The sequence below is a fragment of the Suillus subalutaceus genome (genome assembly GCF_016647625.1).
Source record: "Suillus subalutaceus strain FC151 chromosome Unknown DFJ58scaffold_151, whole genome shotgun sequence".
Lineage (NCBI taxonomy): Eukaryota > Fungi > Basidiomycota > Agaricomycetes > Boletales > Suillaceae > Suillus > Suillus subalutaceus.
In genome coordinates, this window is record NW_024540400.1 from 22,044 (window position 1) to 34,902 (window position 12,859).

The 12,859-nt window shown below is 48.8% G+C and overlaps 7 protein-coding genes and 1 non-coding gene across 8 annotated transcripts; 5 read left to right on the forward strand and 3 right to left on the reverse strand.

The window, feature by feature from the left end:
* Positions 1–67: 67 nt before the first annotated feature.
* DFJ58DRAFT_813253 (uncharacterized protein) lies at positions 68–1,051 on the forward strand. The gene is made up of 4 exons (XM_041391592.1): positions 68–303; positions 364–542; positions 596–675; positions 731–1,051. Exons 1-4 carry the CDS (start codon positions 219–221, stop codon positions 810–812), a joined length of 426 nt encoding a protein of 141 aa, XP_041238361.1. The 5' UTR covers positions 68–218; the 3' UTR covers positions 813–1,051.
* Positions 1,052–1,067: 16 nt separating this feature from the next.
* DFJ58DRAFT_813254 (glycosyltransferase family 69 protein) lies at positions 1,068–3,145 on the forward strand. Its single transcript, XM_041391593.1, is given in 6 exon segments — positions 1,068–1,376; positions 1,436–2,170; positions 2,225–2,554; positions 2,613–2,746; positions 2,766–2,800; positions 2,848–3,145. 6 exon segments carry the CDS (start codon positions 1,275–1,277, stop codon positions 2,982–2,984), a joined length of 1,473 nt encoding a protein of 490 aa, XP_041238362.1. The 5' UTR covers positions 1,068–1,274; the 3' UTR covers positions 2,985–3,145.
* Positions 3,146–3,393: 248 nt separating this feature from the next.
* On the forward strand, positions 3,394–3,475 carry DFJ58DRAFT_t132. The gene has a single exon. It is a non-coding gene; the product is annotated as a tRNA-Ala (tRNA).
* Positions 3,476–3,495: 20 nt separating this feature from the next.
* Positions 3,496–5,701, forward strand: DFJ58DRAFT_813256 (uncharacterized protein). Its single transcript, XM_041391594.1, has 6 exons — positions 3,496–3,999; positions 4,022–4,066; positions 4,120–4,339; positions 4,391–4,570; positions 4,621–5,373; positions 5,425–5,701. The coding sequence occupies exons 1-6, from the start codon at positions 3,597–3,599 to the stop codon at positions 5,540–5,542; spliced, it is 1,719 nt and encodes a 572-aa protein (XP_041238363.1). The 5' UTR covers positions 3,496–3,596; the 3' UTR covers positions 5,543–5,701.
* Positions 5,702–6,604, reverse strand: DFJ58DRAFT_813258 (uncharacterized protein). Its single transcript, XM_041391595.1, has 2 exons — positions 5,877–6,604; positions 5,702–5,821 (listed from the first exon to the last, which is right to left on the reverse strand). The coding sequence occupies exons 1-2, from the start codon at positions 6,540–6,542 to the stop codon at positions 5,759–5,761; spliced, it is 729 nt and encodes a 242-aa protein (XP_041238364.1). The 5' UTR covers positions 6,543–6,604; the 3' UTR covers positions 5,702–5,758.
* A 43-nt stretch (positions 6,605–6,647) lies between these two features.
* Positions 6,648–7,849, forward strand: DFJ58DRAFT_813259 (uncharacterized protein). Its single transcript, XM_041391596.1, has 4 exons — positions 6,648–7,149; positions 7,201–7,289; positions 7,340–7,620; positions 7,678–7,849. The coding sequence occupies exons 1-4, from the start codon at positions 6,657–6,659 to the stop codon at positions 7,742–7,744; spliced, it is 930 nt and encodes a 309-aa protein (XP_041238365.1). The 5' UTR covers positions 6,648–6,656; the 3' UTR covers positions 7,745–7,849.
* Positions 7,850–8,172: 323 nt separating this feature from the next.
* Positions 8,173–9,698, reverse strand: DFJ58DRAFT_120818 (uncharacterized protein). The gene has a single exon (XM_041378722.1). The coding sequence runs from the start codon at positions 9,428–9,430 to the stop codon at positions 8,471–8,473; it is 960 nt and encodes a 319-aa protein (XP_041238366.1). The 5' UTR covers positions 9,431–9,698; the 3' UTR covers positions 8,173–8,470.
* Positions 9,699–10,744: 1,046 nt separating this feature from the next.
* On the reverse strand, positions 10,745–11,154 carry DFJ58DRAFT_626619 (uncharacterized protein; the record flags this gene model as incomplete). The annotated part of the gene is made up of 2 exons (XM_041381121.1): positions 10,745–10,996; positions 11,047–11,154. Coding segments are annotated over 2 exons (360 nt in total), but the record flags the coding sequence as incomplete, so codon positions are not given.
* Between the last annotated feature and the right edge of the window lie 1,705 nt (positions 11,155–12,859).

Consider the following 12,859-nt stretch of genomic DNA (forward strand, 5'->3'; position numbering starts at 1 on the left):
ATACCCGAAACACGTGATATGTACAACAATGCGGAACCAAATATTGGTTTAGCGCTAAAAATAGGATAAGCATTATCCTTGCAAGTTGCTTTAGCCTTTGTTTCCATTGTCTGTTTTATTGCCATGCATATACATTATTCTGTAGCTTTATATAAGGTCTTTTCGACTTCTCCTTGTTCATCTTGTCTTTTTCCTTCATACTCTTTCACTTAATCACAATGCGCTTTGCTGTCATCGTTCTTGCTCTCTCCTTCGTGGTCGAGTCTGCGTTTACGGCATTGCTCACACGTCAAAGTCTGCCCAGTATGTCTTATTGTTTCTTTGCCGTCTTACCACGGTATCTGATAGCTTTCTCATTGTCAGATTGCGCTGTCCCGTGTCTGACGGATGCTGACTTTGGCAACTGTTCTTCCACGGACGATAGTTGTCTTTGTCACAGCCAGGCTTTCGTCAACAGCACCACGTCCTGTATTCAGGCATCGTGTACGGGGTCTGACCTCACAAATGCCGAAGCTGCTTCCCAATCGCTTTGTGCTGCAGTGGTATGTTGTAGATATCCTTGTTTCTTGAATGTGTGCTGAAGTGTATAATATAGGGCGTCACCTTGACTGTTAGTAGTGCTACTGCAACGGCTACCACAGCATCCAACGGTACCGCTACCACGGCCAAGCCTTCGTCAGTTTTTCTTTCATTTTAATTTTCTGCGATTAAAAAACTCAACGAAAACCAGGTCCACCAACGCTGCATCATCGCATAGCATTAACATACTCACTGGTGCAGCAGCCTTTGCCATCCTGGCTGCATCATTATAAAGTCATCTCACTATCATTATTCTTTCGCATTCTTTGCGCCTTAGGACTTGATAGTCCTTGTCACGGCGTTTTGGAGGTTGAGGTTGAGCATTAACTCACTTGCCTGATTGATTTCTTGCATACGATTCGATTAGAGGAGGGATTTATGGGTTTATATAGCCATCTTATTGTAGTTGAACCTCGTCATTCATAGATCCACTTGGACGCCATGTTAGGCAATTTATTTGAATTTGTGTGCACAAGCGCCCGAGTCTTACTCGCCTCCGACTCAATTTGAAGTTGAACTTGCGTACTTCAGACCGTTATCGATTCGTCACTCACCAAGCTCCAAGGTTGGCCTTCTTCTGCAGATCACAAGAAATTGCCGCCAAGCCTACGCCCCTTTCATGGGCTGCATCGACAATTGAGCACTGCATCTAATATTCCAGGGTCGCGCTTCACCGTCTACCTCCTACATCCACCATGCAACCAAACACATCTTGGTTAAAAGGAGTGCCAACTCCTTTGGTACTCGTGGTTGGGCTGTTACTGGGCTTGCTAATTGGCAAGACACTTCCAACGAGCGTATGTCTGTCTATACTTTGACCGTCTTACTATCATGACAAGGTTTGATTGTTTTGTAGCTCTTGTCAACAGGCGGGAACAACCCCATATTTGTGTCTCGCTTGTCCGCTCGCAAACAAATAACCCTTCCCAGCATTGATCAACGCCGTCGTGTCCTAGACCTGCTCTCCACGCTGTCCCCACACCATACCACAGAGTGCACACGAAATTCCCAGCCGCTTTACGTTCAACAGGTCCGAGACCGTTATGATTCTCTCATAGGACACAAAACTCCTTCTGAATCCACCTGGTTCTCTTCTTGGGGATTTTCCGACTCGCAACACGTACACAACGTTCCAAAGAAAGAGCACAAATATTTCTTCGCCATCAACTTGTACAACTCCTTCGATGTCATTCCCGACTTATTTGCGACTCTTTTTCGAGTCTCTGCTATTTTAGGATATCACAACGTCTATGTCTCCATATACGAAAATGGTTCGACAGACCAGACGAAGGCACTGCTACGGATATTCGACGCGCTGACTCGTAGCGTAGGCCTACGTGTCACCATTCGAACTTCTACACGTACACGAGGTGCCTTCAACCATCGTATAGAGTACCTTGCAGAGGTCCGCAACCAGGCCTTTAACCCACTCCACGAGCTCCGCGACTCGCATAACGAGTACTTCGACACCATCATATTTATGAATGATATCCTCCCATGCGTGGACGACCTGCTTGAGCTTATCTGGCAGAGTCGGCGGAATAATGCAGGTATAACTTGCGCTTCGGATTACATGTATCATCAAGAACTGGCAAGTCCCATCATTGCACTCACAGCCTGAGCTCATACCTACTTTTGTATATAGGCCTCCCCCGTGTTTTATGATAACTGGGTCGCTCGCGATATCAACGGAACAGCGCTGGAAAATGCTCCATTCGAAAGCGTCTTCCATGATCCCTACTCCTCCGAACGTTTCCAGATGCACCTTCCCATACAGGTTCAGTCGTGTTGGAATGGCGTTGCAGTCCTGGATTCTGCTCCATTTTATACACCCCCATATATCAAATTCCGCATGGCTCGACTCACAGACGATGAGTGTTCTGCTTCAGAGTGCAGTTTGATCTGCAATGATTACTGGGAGGCTGGATATGGACGTATTTTGATGGTGCCGCGGGTGAAGCTTGCGTATGATAAAGTATGTTTTCGGTTGAAATGGAATTCGATATCTGATTGACTGATTGATTTTTTTGCAGAGAGTATTCGATATCATACATCCTTCAAGACGGAACCTCACTGCCATCCGAGGTTATATGCGTCTTGGGGGACTTCCAGACAATCCACGGACAGACCCACAGGACCGGTCGTGGTTTGGTCCTCATGACCGTTTGTTCACGCCATGAGGAAAGCGAAGAGATAGATTTTGTGCCCGGGCCTTCGCATGGTACGTCCTAACTCTATATTCTATTCCTTGACTCATGAGTCATACAGTATGGTGTTGGGGCTGGGACGGCGCAGGTGATATAGATGGTCCCGATGTAGATCCAATCTGGGAGCGCATGCCTGACCGTGCGCAGAATGCAGATTCTGTGAAGGTGAAGCATCAGAGGGAGATGACCGAGTTATGATGCGTTCGGACATTCGGACATGACATGGACAAAAATCTGGATAACATAATTTGTTAATTGCGTCGAGCTTATTTGGTTTACATGTATCCCTACGGAGGCAGTGTGCGTAGCGCTAGAGACGCAATACGATTCTGCGGAATTTTGAAGGTGCCTCCTCTCCACTGCAGTTGGCTTACTACGACTTTTCTGATACACCAGACGTCACCCATAAGATTAGCTTCAGTCAATGTTCAGTCATTGTGGTGATTGAAAGAATGAGTGATCCAGGAGTATGGCTCGATCACGCGTACCTTTATAGTCACCTCATCGTCAGACGGTGAACTGGTGGGCACGCAAGGCAGATTCCAGCTGGCAGGGCCCTAGAGAGAGTAACCTTTTCGAAATGTTACACAAGCTCCCGTGTCGTAAAGGGCACTTGGCACAGTTGGTAGCGCGCACGCTTCGCATTACTAGATTGCGTGAGGTCGTGGGTTCAACTCCCACAGTGTCCATTATTTTATCTTCCGTTCCTAACAACCTCAACGTGGAGTTAAGCAATATTGACTCATCTTGCCTTTGCTTCGTATTTCGGCAGCCTATACGGTATTTTTTCTCTTTTGTCTCAAAGGTTTTATGCAACGACGCCCAGGCTCTGGAAAGGCACGCATCTCCCCTCCCAATCCACACCGATTGACGGGCATGGGCTCAGATCCTGCTAAAGGCGCTAACATGTGGAATCAAAGGCGGCTAGGCGTCAACAATAGAATATGGGCTATCATCCTCGGGTTCGTCCTACTCGTCATGGTATCGCGGTATATATCCTCTTCAAACCGTACGCGCGCTGGGTCATTTACGACAGAAGGCCTCGTACCAAAGAATTACTTGCATGATGCAAACTACCTTATCGGCAATTCATCCGAGGCTGCAAACCCATTTGACTTTTGTCCCGTCTTTGGGCCCAAGGATGAGATTGCGAATAAGTACGGAGTGGTTCCGTTGGCGCAGAGTAGGTTGCATTTGGGGAGTGGGGGGGAGGGTACATCGGGTTATTCATAAAGCGCTTTTGGGTCAACCTGTGACTATCAGTGTGCTTGGTGGTTCTGGTGCGTGTTCTTTATCTCGTAAAAGAACTTATCTTGATAGTGCAATTGTGTAGTGTCTGCATGTCATGCAGCAGGAGATGATCCATTGTCTTCTACCTGCTATCCTTCACGCTTTTTCCAGTGGTGGTCGAGCGTTTTCCCTCACCCTGCTTCAGAACTTACCAACGGTGCTATGAGGCGGACAAACTCAGGGTACTTTGGATTCTGTAGCTCGCATCATATCCCAGAGAACACCGACTTGGTGATACTCGAATTTGACGTCGACGATGAAGGGTAAGCACAGATTGCCAGCTGAAATGTTATGTAGTGTCTAAATTCTACCAGCACCCGGCGTGCGATGGAACAATTCGAGTTGCTGGTTCGCTCAATATTGGACCGCCCTGATCAACCTGCGGTCATCATTCTGGGGCATTTTAGTTCACAAATACACCAGGCATATGGATTTGCAGGACCTGACCACTGGCACAATGTTGTCGCACAATTCTATGACGTGCCGCATATCAGGTACAATTTCGTCACTTGCCAAATGAATATTTTCTGACGCACATGTAAAGCGTCAAACCCATACTATATCCGTCTTACATGTCAAACCCCGACCTCATCAAGCCTTACTTTGCGGACCCCATCCTTGCGACTCCGACAGGTCATGAACTTCTCACCGACGTTCTCGTGTCATACTTCCAATCTCAGATATGTGCCGCGTGGTCAACGGCGGGTGGCCATTCGTACGAGACCATTCCTATCATGATGTCACATGGCTACCTCCCAGGTGCAGATACGCATCTCTTTGGTGGTATCGGCGCAAGGAAAGGTGCTGCGGTGCCTGAACCACCACGTCCTGTAGACGACGGTGCAGAAGCCGCGAAGAGACACGCACTAGCTCTTGCTCAAGCAGAATCTCAGCCTGTACCCATCTACCCTGAACTACGAATTCCACCTGTTCGAATTAATACGCGCCCCAGAGAGTCGCGGCCATTCGAAGAAGTCGCACCGTTTTGCGCATCTGCTAATGACCTCGTGAACCCCGTACCTCCGTCGCTTTTCTACGGGTCTGGTTGGGCAGCGGCACATCCTCCGACAGGGTCCTCTCCTTTGCTTACGACTGGATATTATTGGTATAGCACGCAGCCCACAAGCAGGTTGCGCGTACCTATCAAAGTAGGCGCTGGAGATGTCGGGATTTATTACTTGAAGGAGCCTATAAGCCAGATTGGGGAGGGAAGTGAGATTGAATGTTGGGTGGATGATAATTTTGCAGGTGGGATGATTATAGAGAATGCAGGAGACGTTAGTGATGGGGTACCGACGTGAGTGTCTTGTTTTATTTTCGTTTGTGCGGTCATTGACGGATCATCAAGTCTTGCGGTGATTGATCAATTTGTCACGAGAGGATCGCACTTTGTCGACTGTGTAGTACTTGGAGACGAGGGGCAAAGTGTTCCTCCTTTCAAAATCATCGGCGTATTCGCGACGTAGGGTATCGTCAAAAATGAGGCATAACAATGGACATACCTATGGACGCTAATGCTGATATCACCATGTGGTAACTATGAGCAGTTACTTATCATCGTAGACCTCAAGATGATTGTACGCTTGAATACTGACAATCCGCTTTCTTTATATATAACTAAGGAAATCATTGATGCCAGACTGCTTTGAATTGGTGTTTCTAATACGACAGTAAGTAGGTGTCTATGTTCGAAGCCATGCCGTCTTCGCGATCTTCTTTAATCTCTTTTGTTCCTTGAACCGCTCCTGTAAAATTGAATTCAACACCCGATATGAACAGAACCGATATGTCGGATCTTACCAGATCTTTCTTTGTCGGACGTTTTCTCTTCTTGCCCTCTCCCTCGGCCTCGGCCTCAATCTCAGCCTTGTTGCGAGCATCGACATCCCTCTCCCAAGCACCAACGTCAAAGTAGAACTCGCTCATGCGCTTGGCACGCTCATACTCTGACAAGTGAGTAGGATCGCGACTATCCGCTTTCGCAAAAGCGCCAGTCCTCGCGTTGAACTTTGCGGTGTACATAAAATTGCTAGGAACACCAGACGAGGAAGCAAGCGACGGATCAAGATGGGCTAAGGATGGATCAATACCCTGCGCCATCGCGTTCGCTTGCAACGCCGCGTAGTGAGAGTCTATTGTTGTGGAAGGGCCAGATTGGGAGGTGGAAGACGAGGAAGGTTCTGATTCAGAGGTGGCGGGTTGAAGGGGGTTTACCCAAGTCGTTTCTTTGGTTTCTGAGTTGTAGAAATAATAGGTGTTGTGCTGAGGAGACCATATGGCTTGCCATGATCCCGCTGTTGGGAGGTGAGCATGAGCGTTTGTGGTGTCCTGGTCTGTATCTGAAGGTTCAGCAGACTCCTCTGGGGAGGTTGACTCGCCAGTGGACTCGGGTGTCACCTCCGTGTGCTGCTCGACCCGCTCTTCATCTTTCTCCTCCGTAGGACTAGCTGAACGGGAAGCCGACATGAGAGTTGGAGATCAAAGTTAGGTAAGAGTTAATAATGTGATTATTATTTAGGGTACGTTGGCTATGTAACATCTTATCAATAAAATTAATAAATAATCCTTTATCACACCGCCATGTCTGAACAGCACACCCACATTCCAATCATGTGCTTACGCTCGGCACTAAAGCAATCGTCGCAGCCGAACTCACCCTGTTTGCTCCCGTTATCCTCCACGCCGTCGTCGCCACTATTAACCCCTCTTCCTTCTTCGTTCCTCACCCCACCAGCATCCACATCGCGACTGCCGCCCCTCTTGTCCTCTTCAGCATCGCTCTCGCGGTCCCCGTCAGTGAACATGCAGCAGAACATGGCTCAATCTGTCGCCGGACAAGGTTACACGCCAAAAGTGTCGTTCGACACATTCGAAAACCCCGCTGCTTCCATGTTCTCATTTACCCTGCACGTGCAATCAGATGGATACGCTAGGAACAGAGCGACGAGGGTATTTCTTTGTGCGTCGAGTCCAGATGAGAGCGGGCGTTACGCCCTTGACTGGGCGCTGGAAAGTTTGGTGCAGGACGGGGATGAGTTGATCGTCTTCAGAGGCGTTGATCCAGAGGATTTGGGTAGGTGGCTCATACTATGTGGACTCCTGTGAATGTTAAATCACAACTTAGAGAAGGATCATGAAGTCGTTCGAGAAGAAGCCCGTGAACTTATGCGCCAGATTCAGGAGAAATGTATCGAGTACGATCCAGAGCGGAAGGTAGGCGGTCGCTATCATTACGGCATACCTTCTCATTGTGTTTGTCGTAGCTCTCTATCATCGTCGAGCTTATTGCTGGCAAAGTCACTACAACGCTCGAGCGGTTAATTGCCCTGTACCGCCCAGACTCAATAGTAGTGGGAACGAGGGGCCAGCGCGGCATGATGCAAGCATGGGGTGCAGCGTTCGGCGCGCCAGGTGTGGGCAGCGTGTCGAAGTATTGCCTCTCAAATTCCCCCGTGCCCATCATCGTCGTTCGCCCGGAGAGAAAGGTCAGGAAAGTACTTGCTAAGAGACGAGCCGATCCAAAGAGAGGCACCCATTTTGACGAGTAAGCAGACCTTCATATGCTGCCATGCGCCCGCTTATATGATCCCTTGAATTGCAGGCTTACGAGGGCGAAGACGCAGAATATACAGAGTATTCCTATGTCTCCCTCTGTCACACGAGTGTGATATATTTCATTTGTCTGTTTTTCTGCGACAGTTGTACACATTGACAGTGTACCCATAGTCACCCTGTATTTCTAACGCCTGAATGGAAGTCTGCCTTCTGCTCAACGTGTAGTACAACTCGGTTTACCGCTGGAGATGCTATTCAGGTGATACTCAGTACCTAATGTGATTGCAGCGCCAAAACGCAAGTCGCCGACATTTTGACAGACAAAGTGGGACTACAATCGTATTGTGCACAAAGTAGGTAGAAATTTGCTTCAGCGGTTTTGTGAGTAAATGACATCCATCTCATGAACTAGACGCTAAGCACAGGCATGAGCTGCTACGTGCGTAACAAATGCGTAAAAGTACCTCGCTACTGATGCTATCCTTGAGTGCCCCGAAGTTCCACCGTCCCTCATACGATGCAGATCATCGTACGCTGTTCATTTGTCAAGCTGCTAAGGGCGGCCTTTGTGGCCTCCTCACGGTTCACCGGTGCACCTTCAAACCTTGGTTTTGGAATGATGTGAGTGGCGGCGGGCTCTAGTACTGATTTCCCTCGTAGCATACGCATACACTAGTCTATCTCATAGTCTATCCGCACCCAAAACACGCAAGCGCGACTTCCGCATTTCTCCTTCGCATGCAGGATCTCTTCCGCTCCCTTTCTTCCAACGAACGAAGATGTACCATATTCTTCATGACTATGTGATCATCGATTCAGTGTCACATGTCATCACCGGTCTAAAACCCGTCCAGGGACCTCCTGATCTCCGTATACTTGTCACTAAGGCTCCCACGATTTCCTAGTGTGCTCCGTTGCTTGACCATATGACTGAACTCGGTGTGCAAGCGCTCCATAGAGGATAGTGCATCGTCAATTGCAGCTTGAGCTATACCTTTATTCACAAGCTCCCCTTGTCTCTCTCGTAAGTTGACCAAAGCTACATGCACCTTTGCAGCAACATCTACTAACCACTCCCTTGGAACACCATCATCCGATGCTGTCAAATCCAGCTTCGTTGCTGTCACGACTGCTGGTATTCCATCGACATAGTCGTCATCCTTTATCCGAAGTGAAGCGTTGTCCCATGTGCGTGCGATGAGCAGCAACCATTCCAGGTTCTCAGCAGGACTGAAAGGAATATCCTTGGCCAAGGACTTGATGCGCCCGAAGATTACGAGGAAGTAGAATTCGACAGTAACACCATGACCGGTACTGTTCCATGGCGTTTCGATTCTCATTACAATTACTGAGCTATATGAAAATCCGCCAAGTAGAGCCGTGCACTGGTCGAGATGGCCATGACGGGTCAGACGTTGACACCACTCATCATTCTTTGTCAGGGCATAGAGGAGGAGGATATAGCAAGAGTCTCGATTAACGTAGAAAGTGGTGTCGGGTCCAGTGTAGGTTGTCTGGTGCACATTTGGACGTACAGCAGTTAAAAGAGCACGGGAAAGCCCATTCAGGAGCCGTGCATCGAGATTCCGTGGCGAAGCACTGGTCATAGAAGCCAGTTCCTCTCGAACTTCACAAACAGCTCTAAGCGCGGTATGCCGGACTCGGTGAGGTCTGGTAGGGTGCATACATCGGATAAGCGACTCGATGTAGAATGGTCGCTTGACAGAGTTCCCTAGTCCATGCATGGCGCTCAGTGCAAGCAAAGCGTCACCTTTTGATTCATCGTCTGTGCGATGCATTGCATCATCCACAAAGTAATCAATAATCCAGTTAAATTCTTCACAGCTGGGCCCACGCCTCCTTTAGCGATCCCTCCTGCAATCCAAGAGGGACTCATACCTGCTGCTGCGATCCAAGGAAGGCTCATGCCTGTTGCTGCGATTCAAAGAGGGCTCATGCCTGCTGCTGCGATCCAAGGAGGGCTCACGCCTGCTGCTGTGATCCAAGGAAGGCTCATGCCTGTTGCTGCGATTCAAAGAGGGCTCATGCCTGCTGCTGCGATCTAAAGAGGGCTCATGCCTGCTGCTGCGATCCAAGGAGGGCTCACACCCGCTGCTGCGATCCAGGGAGGACACATGCCCGTGCCCATAGCTCTCTTGGTCATTCCAGCGGGGGTACTTCCCCTCTCCATCCGAGAAGGGCTCATCCCTCCGATACGAGAGCTGACTCTCATCACTGTGATTCCAGTCCAGATTACCATGCCAAATCAAGTGTTCATCATCCGGACGTGAAAATTGGTCAAATTTTCTGGCGTGAACAAGCATCGTTCTCAGAGCAGTGCGTACACTGGCCCGATCCTTCAGTTCAGTGTCCCAATCCACCTTTCTATCGTCCCAACTGTTCGATCTCCTTGCAAACTTGAGCCGATCGTAGGCGGCACATCCAGCCATGAACGCATTGCGAATGTAACGATTTCGGGTCGAACGAAGTTCATGGTGATAAAACTCCAGAAGTCTCCGATCGATTTCCACCGGCTGAATGCAAAGATGGACCATGGCTTTCACATATAGGTCTTTTCTGTCGCGATACGCGATTAAATTATCCCGTAGATGTGCGAAGGCTGTTGAAACATCAAGGTTCGGGGGCCATTGCACGCAATGTACAACCGCAGCCGCAGCCTCAAGAATTTCCGGGTTCGTCGATGTTTCTAGTATCCAGCGAATAGCGGACAATTTGACGGATGCGTTAGGAATGATTGTGAAATCGTATTGAAGAATTTTAAGAATTTTTTGGCAGATGGCCGTAAATAACCCTGGCCCAGGTACCTGGAAAGGACTGTCCGAATGCAACGCCGACACGAGGATAGTGCCCACGTAGAAGAGGATGCCGAAAGCTGTGGTGGAGATGATGACGCTGGATATCGTGGTTTGCTTGACCCACATGTTTGCGCTTAGCGACAGGCCGAAGAGCAGGAGCGAAATCTGGAGGAGTACCAGGAATGCCTGTAAGATGGTCTTTAGGCGGAGATATTCTAGTCCGTTTAGTTTCCTCTGCCTCTGCATGCCACGCTCCTCGAGAGTCCCTCGTCCTCGAACTAACTTGTAAGAGTTCAGCCATTGTTTGCCCAAGACAGCTCCGAACGCGGCCAAGACGCTAAATGCGAGGCTAGCATAGGCGAGTGATTGCATCCAGACCGTTGAAGAGGGAAATCCCGTAGATGATGAAAGAGTGTTGATGTCAGGTACGGAATTTGGGCCATTGACAGACATCTGAATTAAATAGAGGAGGAGGGCATTTGTAGTGTCTCCTGGATTAGGCTGCATGCCAACGATGAAGGTGGAGTTGACGGCTGCGAATATAGCAGCCTAATACAGCCGTGAGACTTGCATCGAGAGTCTAGTAGAAGTAAACGCACAAAAGTTAGAATAATGCCCATATCGTCATTAGCCTGCTCGAGGAAGTCGTTGTCGTGTTCAGCCGAAATTTTCTTGTACGTCGCCCAAAACTTTGAATTGTCATCTTTTCCGAGTTCTTCTGCGATTGTTGATCCTTTGAGGACATCGAGAATCTGCCCCAACGTGACCGACCTTTGAGAAAATATGTTTAGACTTCAAGTGCACCGTGTCGATGAGTTGACATTCACATCTTAGTAAGTTCAATGAACACCGCAGGATTCTCGTTCGCGTTATTCGGCTCGAGTCCATTGTCAGGGGTCTGCTCCGGGTTGATTGACCTTTGAGACGATATAGTTAGACGTCAAGTGTGCCGTGCCGGTTGGTTAATATTTACACATTCTTGGCCTGGCCTCCCTCAATGGACAACAAGTGCTCCTCACTTGCGTTGCTCGGCTCGATTTCATCCTGGATCTGCTCTGGAGTGCTTGACCTTTGAGACAATACAGTCAGACATCAAGTATGCCATACTGATCGTTCGAAATTCACATATTCTTATGAAGGTCGCCCTCGATGGACACAGCCGGTTCCTCGGGCACTGCATTCGCATCGATCGCATTCCTGTATCCATGAGTATTATGAATAACCCAGTCCAACTTGCCACTTACTTGTTGGTGGGGGGGTCGGTATCAGCAGGTGAGGGACTGGATCGTGGGGATGCGCTTGCCATGTTTTGGGTTGCGGGGGACATAGGAAGGTAGGGAGGGATAAATGGTGGAAATATGTAGTTGGCGCTCTGCACATCAAAGAAGCACGTTCTTATCTGACGCCAAAGCCTGTAGCCGATTGCGCCGGAACACGAGGTGCCACAGAATGAAACCCTCAAGGCAGGTGTTTGAAATTTGCCGAGACGCTCATCTTGAGAAATGAGTTTACCACACTAGTACGGACCAATACCTAGAGGAAGCGAGGGAGAAATGGTGTCAGGAACATCAGAAGTGTGACTCTTGCTTAGTCGCTGCGCTGGCGTCAATTTTGACACAGAAGCATGCTCTTATCTGGCGCCGAAGCCACTGCATATATGGCTGATGGTCCCATGGGCAGCGGGACACGAGGTCCTACAGAACAAGTATATTTGAGGCAGGACCATCTGCGCTGTCCTCCGAAGTATGTGGATCAGCGCGCAGTTCTCTGTCAGTATTAATTGTGAGAAGTTCACAACTAGGCGATAACAGTCAGGCACATACGCGAGGAGGGAAGTAGAGGATATTCGGAGATGCACCCATGATGCATCGATGCTTCGCTATCGAACTGATTTTCGACAGTCATGAATATAATATACAGAGATTCAAAGCCTTGACCAGAGTCAAAGGTTCGATCCGCCCCCACTGTTCGTGATAGCGACCCGTGTAGCATGAAGCCTCACGGTGGTTCGTAGTCACAGATTCAGTGAGTTTAAAGGGAGTTTCATTATTCAATAGCCGAATCGATATTTGAAATTACACACGGAGCTGTCGGGTGCAGTAGCACTGCCCAAATCCAATACACCTCACGGAGTAGCCGAGACTACAGAAAAGCTATCTGTCAAAGATGCTTTCGACCTCTATAATAATATAAGTGAGTCAGACGGTATATGGTATGCGGAGCATGCGAAACGCACCACGACAATATCATCTTCGATATGACTATCCTCAGTTTCACCGCCCATACACTCAACTCTGCACCAAATCATGAATCCGATCCAGTACAACAGTGAAATATGACGTCTCATTCAACAACGCCTAAAAATGACCGATTGCCTCCTCCTCAGTCAAATTCAACTGGAACTTCTCCTGG